The 13,353-nt window shown below is 48.2% G+C and overlaps 1 protein-coding gene across 1 annotated transcript in view; it reads right to left on the bottom strand.

The window, feature by feature from the left end:
• The window catches only part of adgrv1 (adhesion G protein-coupled receptor V1), a 230,482-nt gene that overhangs the window by 99,079 nt on the left and 118,050 nt on the right, over nt 1-13,353 (bottom strand). Inside the window, exons 68-77 of the mRNA XM_041904508.2 lie at nt 11,018-11,257; nt 10,637-10,786; nt 9,946-10,434; nt 9,465-9,608; nt 8,512-8,683; nt 8,056-8,197; nt 7,055-7,887; nt 4,964-5,084; nt 4,500-4,671; nt 3,422-3,664 (exon numbers count right to left, since the gene is read on the bottom strand). Of these exons, the coding sequence (XP_041760442.2) occupies nt 3,422-3,664; nt 4,500-4,671; nt 4,964-5,084; nt 7,055-7,887; nt 8,056-8,197; nt 8,512-8,683; nt 9,465-9,608; nt 9,946-10,434; nt 10,637-10,786; nt 11,018-11,257 (2,706 nt within the window). The remainder of the gene's footprint in view (nt 1-3,421; nt 3,665-4,499; nt 4,672-4,963; nt 5,085-7,054; nt 7,888-8,055; nt 8,198-8,511; nt 8,684-9,464; nt 9,609-9,945; nt 10,435-10,636; nt 10,787-11,017; nt 11,258-13,353) is intronic.

Here is a 13,353-nt window from a genome sequence, read left to right as displayed (position 1 = left end):
CATAGCAAAGGGGGTGAATACATATGCACTGTCACACCCTGGCTCTGGGACTCTATATGTTGAGCCAGGGTGTGTTCATTCGATGTGTTCTGTTTCTTTGTTTGGGTGTTCTAGGTTGTCTGTTTCTATGTTTGCCTGTGTGACTCCCAATCAGAGGCAACGAGTGTCAGCTGTCGGCTGGTTGTCTCTGATTGGGAGCCATATTTAATCTGTATGTTTTCCCTTGGGTGTTGTGGGTTTTTGTTCCGTGTCGGTATGTGATACCGTGGACGTCACAAGTCGTTTCTTGTTTTGTTTATTGTGTCGATTATCACTAAAGATAATAAAGTTCACCATGTTTGTTCATCACGCTGCGCCTTGGTCTGTTCCATATGACGATCGTGACAGAAAAACCCACCATGCAACGACCAAGCAGCGTGTCCAGGGGCAGCTCTTGGGCTGGACATGGGAGGAAGCGCCGGGAGAAGAGACGGTGGAGGCGCGCCGTAGAGAGGAGCAACGGCGTGATCAGGGTCGTCGTCGGGCGGTCGAGAGGCAACCCCAGAAAATTTTTAGGGGGGGGCACACGGCATGGACGACGGGGCTGACGGAGGCAAAAGAGGGGCGGATTCTGGAGGCCACCAGGTTACGGATACACCGCCCTGTACGTCCTGTGCGGATTCCTCACACAGAGTGTGTGAGGGTAGGCATTCAGCCAGGACGGGTTGTGGCCGCTCTTCACTCCAGGGCTCCTATCCGTCTCCACAGCCCGGTTCGGCCTGTCCCTGCTCCACGCACCAAGCCTACGGTGTGCGTCGCCAGCCCTGCCCGGCCTGTCCCTGCTCCACGCACCAAGCCTACGGTGTGCGTCGACAGCCCTGCCCGGCCTGTTCCTGCTCCACGCACCAGGCCTATGGTGTGCGTCGCCAGCCCTGTCCGGCCTGTCCCTGCTCCACGCACCAAGCCTACGGTGTGCGTCGTCAGCCCTGCCCGGCCTGTTCCTGCTCCACGCACCAAGCCTACGGTGTGCGTCGCCAGCCCTGTCCGGCCTGTCCCTGCTCCACGCACCAAGCCTACGGTGTGCGTCGCCAGCCCTGTCCGGCCTGTCCCTGCTCCACGCACCAAGCCTACGGTGTGCGTCGCCAGCCCTGTCCGGCCTGTCCCTGCTCCACGCACCAAGCCTACGGTGTGCGTCGTCAGCCCTGCCCGGCCTGTTCCTGCTCCACGCACCAAGCCTACGGTGTGCGTCGCCAGCCCTGTCCGGCCTGTCCCTGCTCCACGCACCAAGCCTACGGTGTGCGTCGCCAGCCCTGTCCGGCCTGTCCCTGCTCCACGCACCAAGCCTACGGTGTGCGTCGCCAGCCCTGTCCGGCCTGTCCCTGCTCCACGCACCAAGCCTACGGTGTGCGTCGCCAGCCCAGCCCGGCCTGTCCCTGCTCCACGCACCAAGCCTACGGGGTGCGTCGCCAGCCCTGTCCGGCCTGTCCCTGCTCCACGCACCAAGCCTACGGTGTGTGTCGTCAGCCTGGTCCAGCCCGTTCCTGCCACTCGCACCAAGCCAGGGGTGCGAGTCGTCAGCCTGGTCCAGCCCGTTCCTGCCACTCGCACCAAGCCAGGGGTGCGAGTCGTCAGCCTGGTTCAGCCCGTTCCTGCTACTCGCACCAAGCCCGGGGTGCGAGTCGTCAGCCTGGTAAGACCGGTCAGCTGCTCCACAACGGAGCGTAAGCAATCCGCTCCGTCAATGTCCAGTCCAGATCCAGCCAGCGGGGTCAGACCGGACCAGGGGCGCTACGGGGGAATTATGGAAGGGTGGTGGTCAAGGCCGGAGCCGGAGCCGCCTCCGAGGAGGAATGCCCACCCAGCCCTCCCCTGTTTGGGGTTTTGTTGAGGCGCGGTCGCAGTCCGCGCCTTTAGGGGGGGGTACTGTCACACCCTGGCTCTGGGACTCTATATGTTGAGCCAGGGTGTGTTCATTCGATGTGTTCTGTTTCTTTGTTTGGGTGTTCTAGGTTGTCTGTTTCTATGTTTGCCTGTGTGACTCCCAATCAGAGGCAACGAGTGTCAGCTGTCGGCTGGTTGTCTCTGATTGGGAGCCATATTTAATCTGTATGTTTTCCCTTGGGTGTTGTGGGTTTTTGTTCCGTGTCGGTATGTTTAACCGTGGACTTCACGAATCGTGTTTTGTTTGTTACTTTAATTAAATAAAGTCATGTTTGGTTCACACGCTGCGCCTTGGTCTACTTCGCTACAAGACGATCGTGACATGCACGCACCATTTTTCCGTTATTAATTTTTTAGAATTTTTTTAAACAAGTTAATTTTTTCATTTCACTTCACCAATTTGGACTATTTTGTGTATGTCCATTACATGTAATCCAAATAAAAATCAATTTAAATTACATGTTGTAATGCAACAAAATAGGAAAAACACCAATGGGGATGAATAATTTTGCAAGGCACTGTAAGTGCACTCCACAATCTCCCTTTTGATCTGCAATATCAAAGACTGGGAATATAAGTGAATATCGGCCCCCAGCTAGGTAGTGGATCAAACACACAGAGCTCATCACCACCCCTAGGAGAGAGGCAGGAGGGGAGGAGAGGGAAGAGGAGACCAAGGGAAAGAAGAGGGGGGGGGGATAAATGGAGAAAAATAAAGGTTGAAAGAGAGAGGGTGGGGGGTGGGGGGTGGGGGGGGTACAGGAGGACACAGTGCCCTCTTTGAACTCCATAGGCATCGATAGAAACCATTTGAGGGGAGCGGGTCGTCGCTAGGTCCTCATCCATTTTCTGGAACGTGACCAGTTCACCTCCACCTGCATTGACCTGAGCCAGAACAGCCTGTCAACACCTAACATTGATCAGGGTATTAACATGGCCTGTGGGGGCTGGGGGGCTGGGGCTGGGGCTGGGGCCCAGAAAGAAGACATGGAACATTCTCCCATCCCTGTTGGGTGTTGGTGTCTCTTTGACTTTACTATCCATGACAAACACACCGTTAGACCTTGAAGATCACTAAATTAGGTCAGCTTAATTAGGTCAGGGTGAGGAATGGAAATCTGATTTGGTGAGTTAGACAAACAACAACTTGAATAAGATGGGACTTGGCCTACTTTTAAAATGCAATTTTCATCCAGAAGGATGTGAGAGGTTACAAAGGGAGACAATGTGAGAGGATGTGTGGTAGTGTGGGAATATACGGCAATGTGAAAAGTATTCTTTCATGTAAATATATGGCAATATAAAAAGTATTATTTTATGTGAATGTATGGAAATGTGAAAAGTATTATTACTAAAAAATATTTGTGTGAGTTTTCCGTGTGTGTGTGTGTGTGTGTGTGTGTTCGTGTGTGCACTGTGAAAATGTTTCTTCTGCGTGTGCATGTGTGTGAGTGGTTGGTAGTATGTGTGTATACGCTGTGTATACGTGTATGTTTCTCACCAGCATGCGGTAGCGTACGGTGATGGTGGAGGCTGTGCTGGCTTCTCTGTACACCTGCAGACTGAGGCGGGTGGTTTTGAGGAGTGCTACGGGCAGTCTGGACCCCACCGCAAAGTAGACCAGCCCCCGCGGGTCATCGCTCTCCAGCAGGGTGACATTGGCAAAGCGGGCACTCTCATTGATAGCGGCGCCAACACCCACCTGGTAGATCTCTACCAGGAACCAGGCCTGGTACTCAGGTTCCTATGGCAACACACAGACATAGGGAGTTTAGGAAAGGCTATCTGATTGAAATACATAAGAGGGGAAAAGGATGAAAAATAGAAAGAAGGAACATTAACATTATTATGTTAATTATTAGAATTATTATGATTATGTGCTCCCCCAGCCATAAGATTACAGTACAGTACAAGCAATATTTATAAAAATGAATTAGAGAATTGAACCCCATGACACATACTGGTGGACCAGTCCTGCAGCCTCCAACAGTGAGTCAGGGACTAATTTCTCTCATTCCCAGATCTGAAGTCTGTGTCATATACCAGCATTTTGGGGGGAGGGTAAGAGGGGGTACGGGATTAGGAAGCACAGCAGACAGCCAGCGCTCGATAGGAAGAGGCGTGTGGAGGTCTGCCCTAAAATAGCCCAGACACACAGCAGGACAGGACGTGGGCAGAGGCTGGGTGAGCTGCCTGGTAGGACCACCAGGGAAAGGAGAGGAAGGAGGAGATGAGATGAGAAGAGAGGAGAGGACCGAGGGTGTGATCACACCACAGGTGCTTCCTGCCCTCCTCCTGTGAGCTTACATTGATGTCGATGCCACTATCAGCCCACTCTCTCTTCAACCCTCCATATTAACATACTGTACATCCTCTGCCACCACAGCAGAAAGCTACAGTGTGAAATACAAGGGATGTATAGGCTGAGCTACTTTATAAGGACATCCTGCTTGCTCCTTCAAGTCAGTGGTCCAAATGGAGAGGAGTTGCTGTCAGTTTTAGAGAGTTTTAGAGTATTGTGAGACTCATCTGTTCTGGTCCCCCCTGACCTCTAACCTCTAGTATGACCTGGGACTCACCTGGTCTTGTCGGACCTCCATGCTGAGGACACAGAGGACCTGTCCTCTCCTGCAAAGCACGGTGCCGGAGGTCTGCAGCAGCTCCCGGGTCAGGTTGACTCCGTTGTTGACCAGGGACAGCTCTGCCCTGTTGAACGTGGCCCGCCACATCACCTCAACATCCTCAAAGGCCCTGCACGGGGGAGGCAGAAAAGCAATAAAAACATCCCCCACCAAAAGAATATGAATTTCTGAAGTTTAAAAAAAAAAAAATTATGTGCGTACCACACTTAATTTTTCGGAGGCAGATGGGTCTCACATCAAACACACAGTGCCCCAAGTGGCTGGAGGTGATCATTGTAGCTTGCTTGTATCACTACTTATGATCATGATTTTATCACTAATGTTACTGTTGCTACACTTTGGTTTGCTGACAGTCATATGGGCAGAAGAATGTTATGGAGGATAAAAACTGAGAAACATACCGGTTCTGTTGTCTCTGTAGGTAGAGTAGGGCCGTTCTGTTCATTTCTGAGTCCTCATCCAGAACCTGACCGAGCAGAGAACTCACACTGAAACCCACTATCCCATTATGGAAATCACTCCCTGAGAGAGAAGGAGAGAGGGAGGGGGGATGGAAGGAGAGAGAAAGAGAGTTATATTACTATTTCCTTATATTGTTCACTGTATGTATACTACTGGTCAAAGGTTTTAGAACACCTACTCATTCAAGGGTTTTTCTTTATTTTTTTACTATTTTCTACATTGTAGAATAATAGTGAAGACATCAAAACTATGAAATAACACATATGGAATCATGTAGTAACCAGAAAAGTGTTTTAAAAAATCAAAATATATTTGATATTTGATATTCTTCAAAGAGCCACCCTTTGCCTTGATGACAGCTTTGCACACTCTTGGCATTCTCTCAACAAGCTTCATGATGTAGTCACCTGGAATGCATTTTAATTAACAGGTGTGCCTTTTTAAAAGTTAATTTGTTAATGCGTTTGAGCCAATCAGTTGTGTTGTGACAAGGTACATTGGGTATACAGAAGATAGCCCTATTTGGTAAAAGACCAAGTCCATATTGTGGCAAGAACAGCTCAAATAAGCAAACAGAAACGACAGTCCATCATTACTTTAAGACATGAAGGTCAGTCAATACGGAACATTTCAAGAACTTTGAACGTTTCTTCAAGTGAAGTCACAAAAACCATCAAGCGCTATGATGAAACTGGCTCTCATGAGGACCGCCACAGGAATGGAAGACCCAGAGTTACCTCTGCTGCAGAGGATAAGTTCATTAGAGTTACCAGCCTCAGAAATTGCAGCCCAAATAAATGCTTCACAGAGTTCAAGTAACAGACACATCTCAACATCAACTGTTCAGAGGAGACTGTGTGAATCAGGCCTTCATGGTCAAATTGCTGTGAAGAAACCACTACTAAAGGACACCTATAATAAGAAGAGACCTGCTTGGGCCAAGAAACACGAGCAATGAACATTAGACCGGTGGAAATGTGTCCTTTGGACTGGAGTCCAAATTTGAGAATTTTGGTTCCAGCAGCCATGTCTTTGTGAGATGCGGTGTGGGTGAATGGATGATCTCCGCATGTGTATTTCCCACCTTAAAGCATGGAGGAGGAGGTGTTATGGTGTGGGGGTGCTTTGCTGGTGACACTGTCTGTGATTTATTTAGAATTCAATGCACACTTAACCAGCATGGCTACCACAGCATTCTGCAGCGATACGCCATCCCATCTGGTTTGCACTTAGTGGGACTATCATTTGTTTTTGAACAGGACAATGACCCAACACACCTCCAGGCTGTGTAAGGGCTATTTTACCAAGAAGGACATTGATGGAGTGCTGCATCAGATGACCTGGCCTCCACAATCCCCCGACCTCAACCAAATTGAGATGGTTTGGGATTAGTTGGACCGCAGAGTGAAGGAAAAGCAGCCAACAAGTGCTCAGCATATGTGGGAACTACTTCAAGACTGTTGGAAAAGCATTCCAGGTGAAGCTGGTTGAGAGAATGCCAAGAGTGTGTAAAGCTGTCATCAAGGCAAAGGGTGGCTATTTGAAGAATCTCAAATGTAAAATATATTTTGATTTGTTTAACACTTTTTTGGTTACTACATGATTCCATATGTGTTATTTCATAGTTTTGATGTCTTCACTATTATTCTACAATGTAGAAAATAGTCAAAATAAAGAAAAACCCTTGAATGAGTAGGTGTTCTAAAACTTTTGACCGGTAGTGTACATTGAGGAGAGCATTCAACAAATGCAGTGCATCAAGCTTCCAATTCTCTTGTCACCGTCCCTTTGATTATCATCAATTATATTCCACTGAACAGTGGAACAGATTTCACATCACTGGAATGATGTCAGATGTCTGTGCCCAGGGACCAAATTTAGGGATTGTATTTGAAACAATGACCTATAGAGATTAAATTGTATTAGACAAAGTAGAGCATGACATTACCTTTAATTGACTGACCAATGGATAGACTAAGGAGTATGTGACAGGGGAGCCTGAGGCAGATATGGGTGTTTCAGTGTTTTACCTAGGATGATGATTTTGGCAAAGGAGCTGAATCCCTGCTTGTCGGGTCCATCTGTGATCTGTGCCCCTCCCTCCGGGTCACTGAGGTAGATGAAGAACACTTCCTGTCCCTCGGGCTCAGAGTCGTCCAGGATGAGTAGGCTAACCTCAGCCTCACTTTGCCCCTCCTGCAGTGACACCAGGGCGGACTCCAGCCTGAAGTCCTGCCCCTCCAGGGCCAGGGTCCTGTTGGGTTCCAGAGCAAAGGGGAGAGGGGCACCTCTGACACTCCCGCCCCCATAAGCCTGGACCCTGACCCTCACTGGCCCAGCCAGGCTGTCAGACCTGTGCACCTTGAGGAGCACCTTCCTGTCCTGCTGGCTCCCCTCCTCCCTGTCCTCTGCTGTCTGAACCAGCCCCGGCCCGATGCTCAGCACCCCCCCGGTGACATCACTGGCCAGGATGGTGACAGTGGCAACGCTGTGTTGGGGGGTGAGACGGGGCCGGGAGTCACCACCACGGCTCAGTACCTGGACGTCTGTCAGGTTGACATAAAAGATCTCATCGGGCTCCGAGAGCACGTCGTCCAGTACAGACAGACGGAGCGATGCGGAGGTCTGGTGAGGCAAGTCGAAGAACAGCTCTCCGTCCTGCACAGCAGTGAAGTCCTGTCCCGCCAGAGCACTGCCCGACGCCGTCTCATAGGACAGGCGGGTACGGTTGCTACGGAAACCGTAGAGCCGCTGGACATAGAGGGTGATGGTCTGCACGTCCTCCTCGATGACCAGCTGGCGGGAGTCTGGGGCGAACTGGTACACCCCCAGAGGCTCGACCTCTGCCACCGTGAACCCTGACCTGGAGAGGGAAACAGAGATTAGCATCACACCATAGCTGTTATATTATTATAGCAGTACTATTACATACAGAATGCAATCTTCAGTCAGAAGGCTGTCTCGTTCCAAGCCTTGTGTCTACAGTATATAGGAGCGTTATAAGCCTGGCAGGTGAGGCTAGTTACTGTACCTGAGTCTGGCTACTCCAGGAGCAGGTGAGCTGGAGCCGGCTGCAGTGAGGTGGAGGGCGTAGGATGCTGGCTCAGACACATCAGGGAGCGCCTGGAGAGACATAGCCTTGCTCCTCTCTCCATGGGCCAGGGTCACCGAGCCTGAGGAGGAGGACATACATCCTCAGACAACACCCTCAGACACCCAACATCAATACTATCGGTTTGGTCATTTTGTAGGGCGTTTGTTGGTGGTGGTGTTTGGAAAAAAGAGAGGTAAATGAGACTGGAGGAGGTGGAATTTGTCTGGTGGGTATACAGAGAGAAAACTGTCAGCCTGTTCAATTGCCCTCCTGTGTTTAGAGAGAGAATAAATGAACAAATAGGGAGACTCCTACATTTCAGATAGACAGATAAACATTTCACCAAACCACTTCTCAAGCTCACAGTGGTGAGTTTCATTCTGAGGTCCTTACCTGAGCTGGGGGTGATAACTCCAGGCTTGAACCCAACTGGAGCCTGTCCAGGGGGGTACCCTGCGCTCCACTCCACCCTTACCCCCCCAAACAGCCCCGTCCTGGACACCAGTGCTTCACAAACACCTGTTTCCACACTGGAGACCTGCAGCGCCAACGAGACAAAGCCCACCTACACACACACGCACACACACGCCATACAGAGGAGAAGGAATAGGGGATGATGTGACATTTCATAACTGCTACATTAAAGCCCGGTACAGATCTAATAGACGTCATATTGAGACGAAAACAAAGCAAAACTAGCCAGTTTTACAATGATGTGTTATAGAACAGCTGACTAAAGATGGGGCAATCAGACTGAAAAAAACTAGACGAATGGTTGAGACCTTTTCCATTGTAACGGTGACTCTCTACAATGACGTGATGAAACTTTGAAACAAAGTTGGCATTAAGATTGTCCGCAGCCCTGTGTACCGCTGTAATGCTTGGATAATACTGTCTGGTAGTAGAAGAGGTAGTAGTGGTAGCAAGCTAGGTCAATAGACTAAGCCTATTTCGTGGTCACCACCAAGCTGGTCAATTGACTGAGAAGAAGTGCATGTTACATGAGTCTGTCATAAGTCCTGACAGAAAGAGGTTGGGTGTTCACAGGGAGGGGCTACCAACCACAGACCAGTAATTCAGTTAGATACAGAGCATCCTCCTCATCTTGGGTCAATGTAACGTGAGACAGAAGCTAGGTTTAAACATGGGTCGAACTAAGGCCCAACACATACAGTACATACCTTGCTTCCCCATTGGGACAATAAAGTTAGCTCCGGGGTGAAGTTTCCCCTGATCTGAGATCCCCAAATCCTATCCTTAAACATTAGTGAGTCAAATGCAAAACTGACCCAAGATCAGCGTCTAGGTGCAACTTCACCCTACTCCATAAAGTTATTGACTGATACCTCAGCGCTGGCTGCTTCCTCTGGGACGGTCACCATGGCGACCTTGGCCTCCAGTAGGAGGCGGGGTGGGGAGCTGAGGAGAGGTCCCAGAAGGCTCACGTCTGTTAGCTCCACAGTGAAGTTTACACCTACTGAGAGAAACACCTACAAGACAGAGAGACAGAGACAGAGAGAGCTATTCAGCCTGGCAAGCATGACTACAGAGGCAGGGTCAGCGACAGGGCACTGTAGCCTAAAGGGTACCCTGATATACTGGAGATAGCTTTGTTATGATAAAATGATCTTATTAGGTCATTTGTGATGTTCATCATTACAAATTATGCAAAAACAGGAAAACTATATAGATTCAAAGTTATCTACATGCATTGCCAGGAAATGTATGAATTCAATGCATGATCCCCCATTGACGGTTATAAATCATATAAATAAATTGGAGACCCTGGTCTTGAGTATACTATCTCTGACCCCAATGGTCCCTTACCTCACTATTAATTGGCACAGAAACAGAGGCTGAGTCCTCCCCATCCTTGACCAGGGCTCTCCCCACAGCCGCCTCTCCCAGCAGCTCCTGTCCATCCAGCCCAGGCCCAGTACTGATCCGGTAGCCCACACTGGCGTTGCCGAAGGCTCCAGCCTGGCGCGTCACGTTCAGGGTCAAGAGTCTCCTCAGCCCAGCCCCCATCCCTGCCACAACCACCGCCTGCTGCTCCGCCTCCAGCCCAAACAAGCCGTGGGGCTCATCGTTGGCCCGCACTCTGAGTTGGGTGCTACTGCGGTTGGCGTCCAGGGTGGCGCCGCCCTCTACGGCGCTCAGCCTGAGCGTGTAGAGCTCCTCCAGCTCGGGCACGGCGTCGGGCAGCAGGGCGAGGACCACCTCTGCCCCCCTCTGACCCTCCAGGATGACCATGGAGCCGCTGAGGGCTGAGAAATCCCCCGATGTGTCAGAGTCACTCAGGATCTGCCAGTGCACCTGAGAGACACACACACATCTATGACATACCTGGGAATTGGCTGTACAATAATGACAGTGCATGTCTATTATAAACTTCATGCACTGTCATTACATTCTCCCAGCACATATGAAACAAAGGGACACACTCAAAGCCTGAGCATTGCCTATAAAGTCTATTGCTGGCTGTAACTGTACGATGTCATCCCCGAGGTGGTCTTACCGTGATGTTGCCCATGACGCCCTCTCTGCGCGTGATGAGGAGGGAGATGTTGAGCGGCCCCTCGCTGTCTGTGGGCTCACTGTACACACGCTCTCTAAGGTCCTCCTCCGTGAACTGAACTATGCCATTAGGGTCACCAAACTTCTCAATCTGAGACAGATACACACACACGTAGAATATAGACACACACACACACACACACACACACACACACATAGATTCAGACACACAAACCCAGAGACAAAGACACGCCATCACCATGACTCAGAGACTCTTAAATATCAATAAGAGACTGTGAAGTCATTTCAATATGATACAATAATGGTTTCAATACAACTGGGGTTCATATTAAAATTGAGATGTCACTCGTTGGTGACATACCTTGAGCGTGACAGAGCCCGCTCGGGGGTCAATGTCCACGTCTCCTGAGAGGAGCTCAAGCGTGACTACAAAGGTCTCCGCCTCCTCCACCTCCCCATGGGGGAGAATACTCAGATCGATGATGCGTAATCCCCCCTCCCCATCTCTGAAATGAAACGATCCGTTCACGGGTTCACCAATGTCTGTGTTTACGGGTGGTAAGACCTCTTTGGTGTTGGGACCCAGCATGCTCCATGTTATCTGAGGAAAGGAGATCAATTATTCAGATGGGCTGGTATGCATCACATTCATGCTTGTAAAGACATTTAACATTACTTACCAAATATTTTACCAACAAATCGTTCCCTTGTGAAAAACACATTGTCCATAATATTGACTTATTCCACATTTTGTATTACAGCCTGAATTCAAAATGAATGAAATATATTTGTTTTCTTACCATCTCAAATCAAATCAAATCTACACACAATACCCCAAAATGACAAAGTGAAAACATGTTTTTAGAAATGTTTATTGAACATGAAATACAGAAATATCTCATTAACATAAGTTTTCACACCCTAGAGTCCATACTTTGTAGAAGCACCTTTGGCAGCGATTACAGTTGTGAGTCTTTCTGTGTAAGTCTCTAAGAGCTTTCCAAACCTGGATTGTGCAACTAGTGCCCATTGTTCTTTTCAAAATGCTTCAAGCTCTGTCAAATTGGCTGCTGATCATTGCTAGACTACCATTTTCAGGTCTTGCCATAGATTTTCAAGTAGATTTAAGTCAAAACTGTAACTCGGCCACTCAGGAACATTCACTGTCTTCTTGGTAAGCAACTCCAGTGTAGATTTGGCCTTGTGTTTTAGGTTATTGTCCTGCTGAAAGGTGAATTCATCTCCCAGTGTCTGATGGAAAGCAAACTGAACCAGGTTTTCCTCTAGGATTTTGCCTGTGCTTAGCTCCATTCGTTTTCTTTTTTATCCTGAAAAACTCCCCAGTCCTTAACGATTACAGGCATACCCATAACATGATGCAGCCACCCCTGTGCTTGAAAATATGGAGAGTGGTACTCAGTAATGTGTTGTATTGGATTTGCCCTAAACATAATACTTTGTATTTAGGACAAAAAGTTAATTGCTTTGCCACATTTATTGCAGGATTACTTTAGTACAGTGAGGGAAAAAAGTATTTGATCCCCTGCTGATTTTGTACGTTTGCCCACTGACAAAGAAATGATCAGTCTATAATTTTAATGGTAGGTTTATTTTAACAGTGAGAGACAGAATAACAACAAAAAAATCCAGAAAAACTCATGTCAAAAATGTTAGAAATTGATTTGCATTTTAATGAGGGAAATAAGTATTTGACCCCCTCTCAATCAGAAAGATTTCTGGCTCCCAGGTGTCTTTTATACAGGTAACGAGCTGAGATTAGGAGCACACTCTTAAAGGGAGTGCTCCTAATCTCAGCTTGTTACCTGTATAAAAGACACCTGTCCACAGAAGCAATCAATCAATCAGATTCCAAACTCTCCACTATGGCCAAGACCAAAGAGCTCTCCAAGGATGTCAGGGACAAGATTGTAGACCTACACAAGGCTGGAATGGGTTACAAGACCATCGCCAAGCAGCTTGGTGAGAAGGTGACAACAGTTGGTGCGATTATTTGCAAATGGAAGAAACACAAAATAACTGTCAATCTCCCTCGGCCTGGGGCTCCACGCAAGATCTCACCTCGTGGAGTTTCAATGATCATGAGAACGGTGAGGAATCAGCCCAGAACTACACGGGAGGATCTTGTCAATGATCTCAAGGCAGCTGGGACCATAGTCACCAAGAAAACAATTTTTGTATTCTGTACAGGCTTTCTTCTTTTCACTCACACTAATATTTGTATGTGTGGGGTATAGAGATGAGGTAGTCATTAAACAATCATGTTAAACACTATTATTGCACACAGAGTGCAACTTACTATGTGACTTGTTAAGCACTTTTTTTCTCCTTAACTTATTTACGCTTGCCATAACACAGGGGTTGAATACTTATTGACTCAAGACATTTCAGCTTTTCATAAAAAAAAAAAAGATTTAAAAAAAGACAAACATAATTTCACTTTGTGTAGGCCAGTGACAAAAAATCTCAATTAATCAATTTTAAATTCAGGCTGTAACACAGCAAAATGTGGAATAAGTCAAGGGGTGTGAATACTTTCTGAAGGCACTGTAGGCTAATAACATTACAGTGTCATTAAGTTTAGCAACTTAGAATGAGTGATGGACATCTATCTGGCAGAGAAATGACGATGGTGAACATGCTCTTGTACTACGGGGTCAGAGAGACAAATCATGGTGG

Source organism: Coregonus clupeaformis, chromosome 18, assembly GCF_020615455.1.
Source record: "Coregonus clupeaformis isolate EN_2021a chromosome 18, ASM2061545v1, whole genome shotgun sequence".
Classification (NCBI taxonomy): Eukaryota; Metazoa; Chordata; class Actinopteri; order Salmoniformes; family Salmonidae; genus Coregonus; species Coregonus clupeaformis.
The sequence above is the reverse complement of the archived record's forward strand: the minus strand, read 5'-3'. Positions and strand labels throughout refer to the sequence as shown.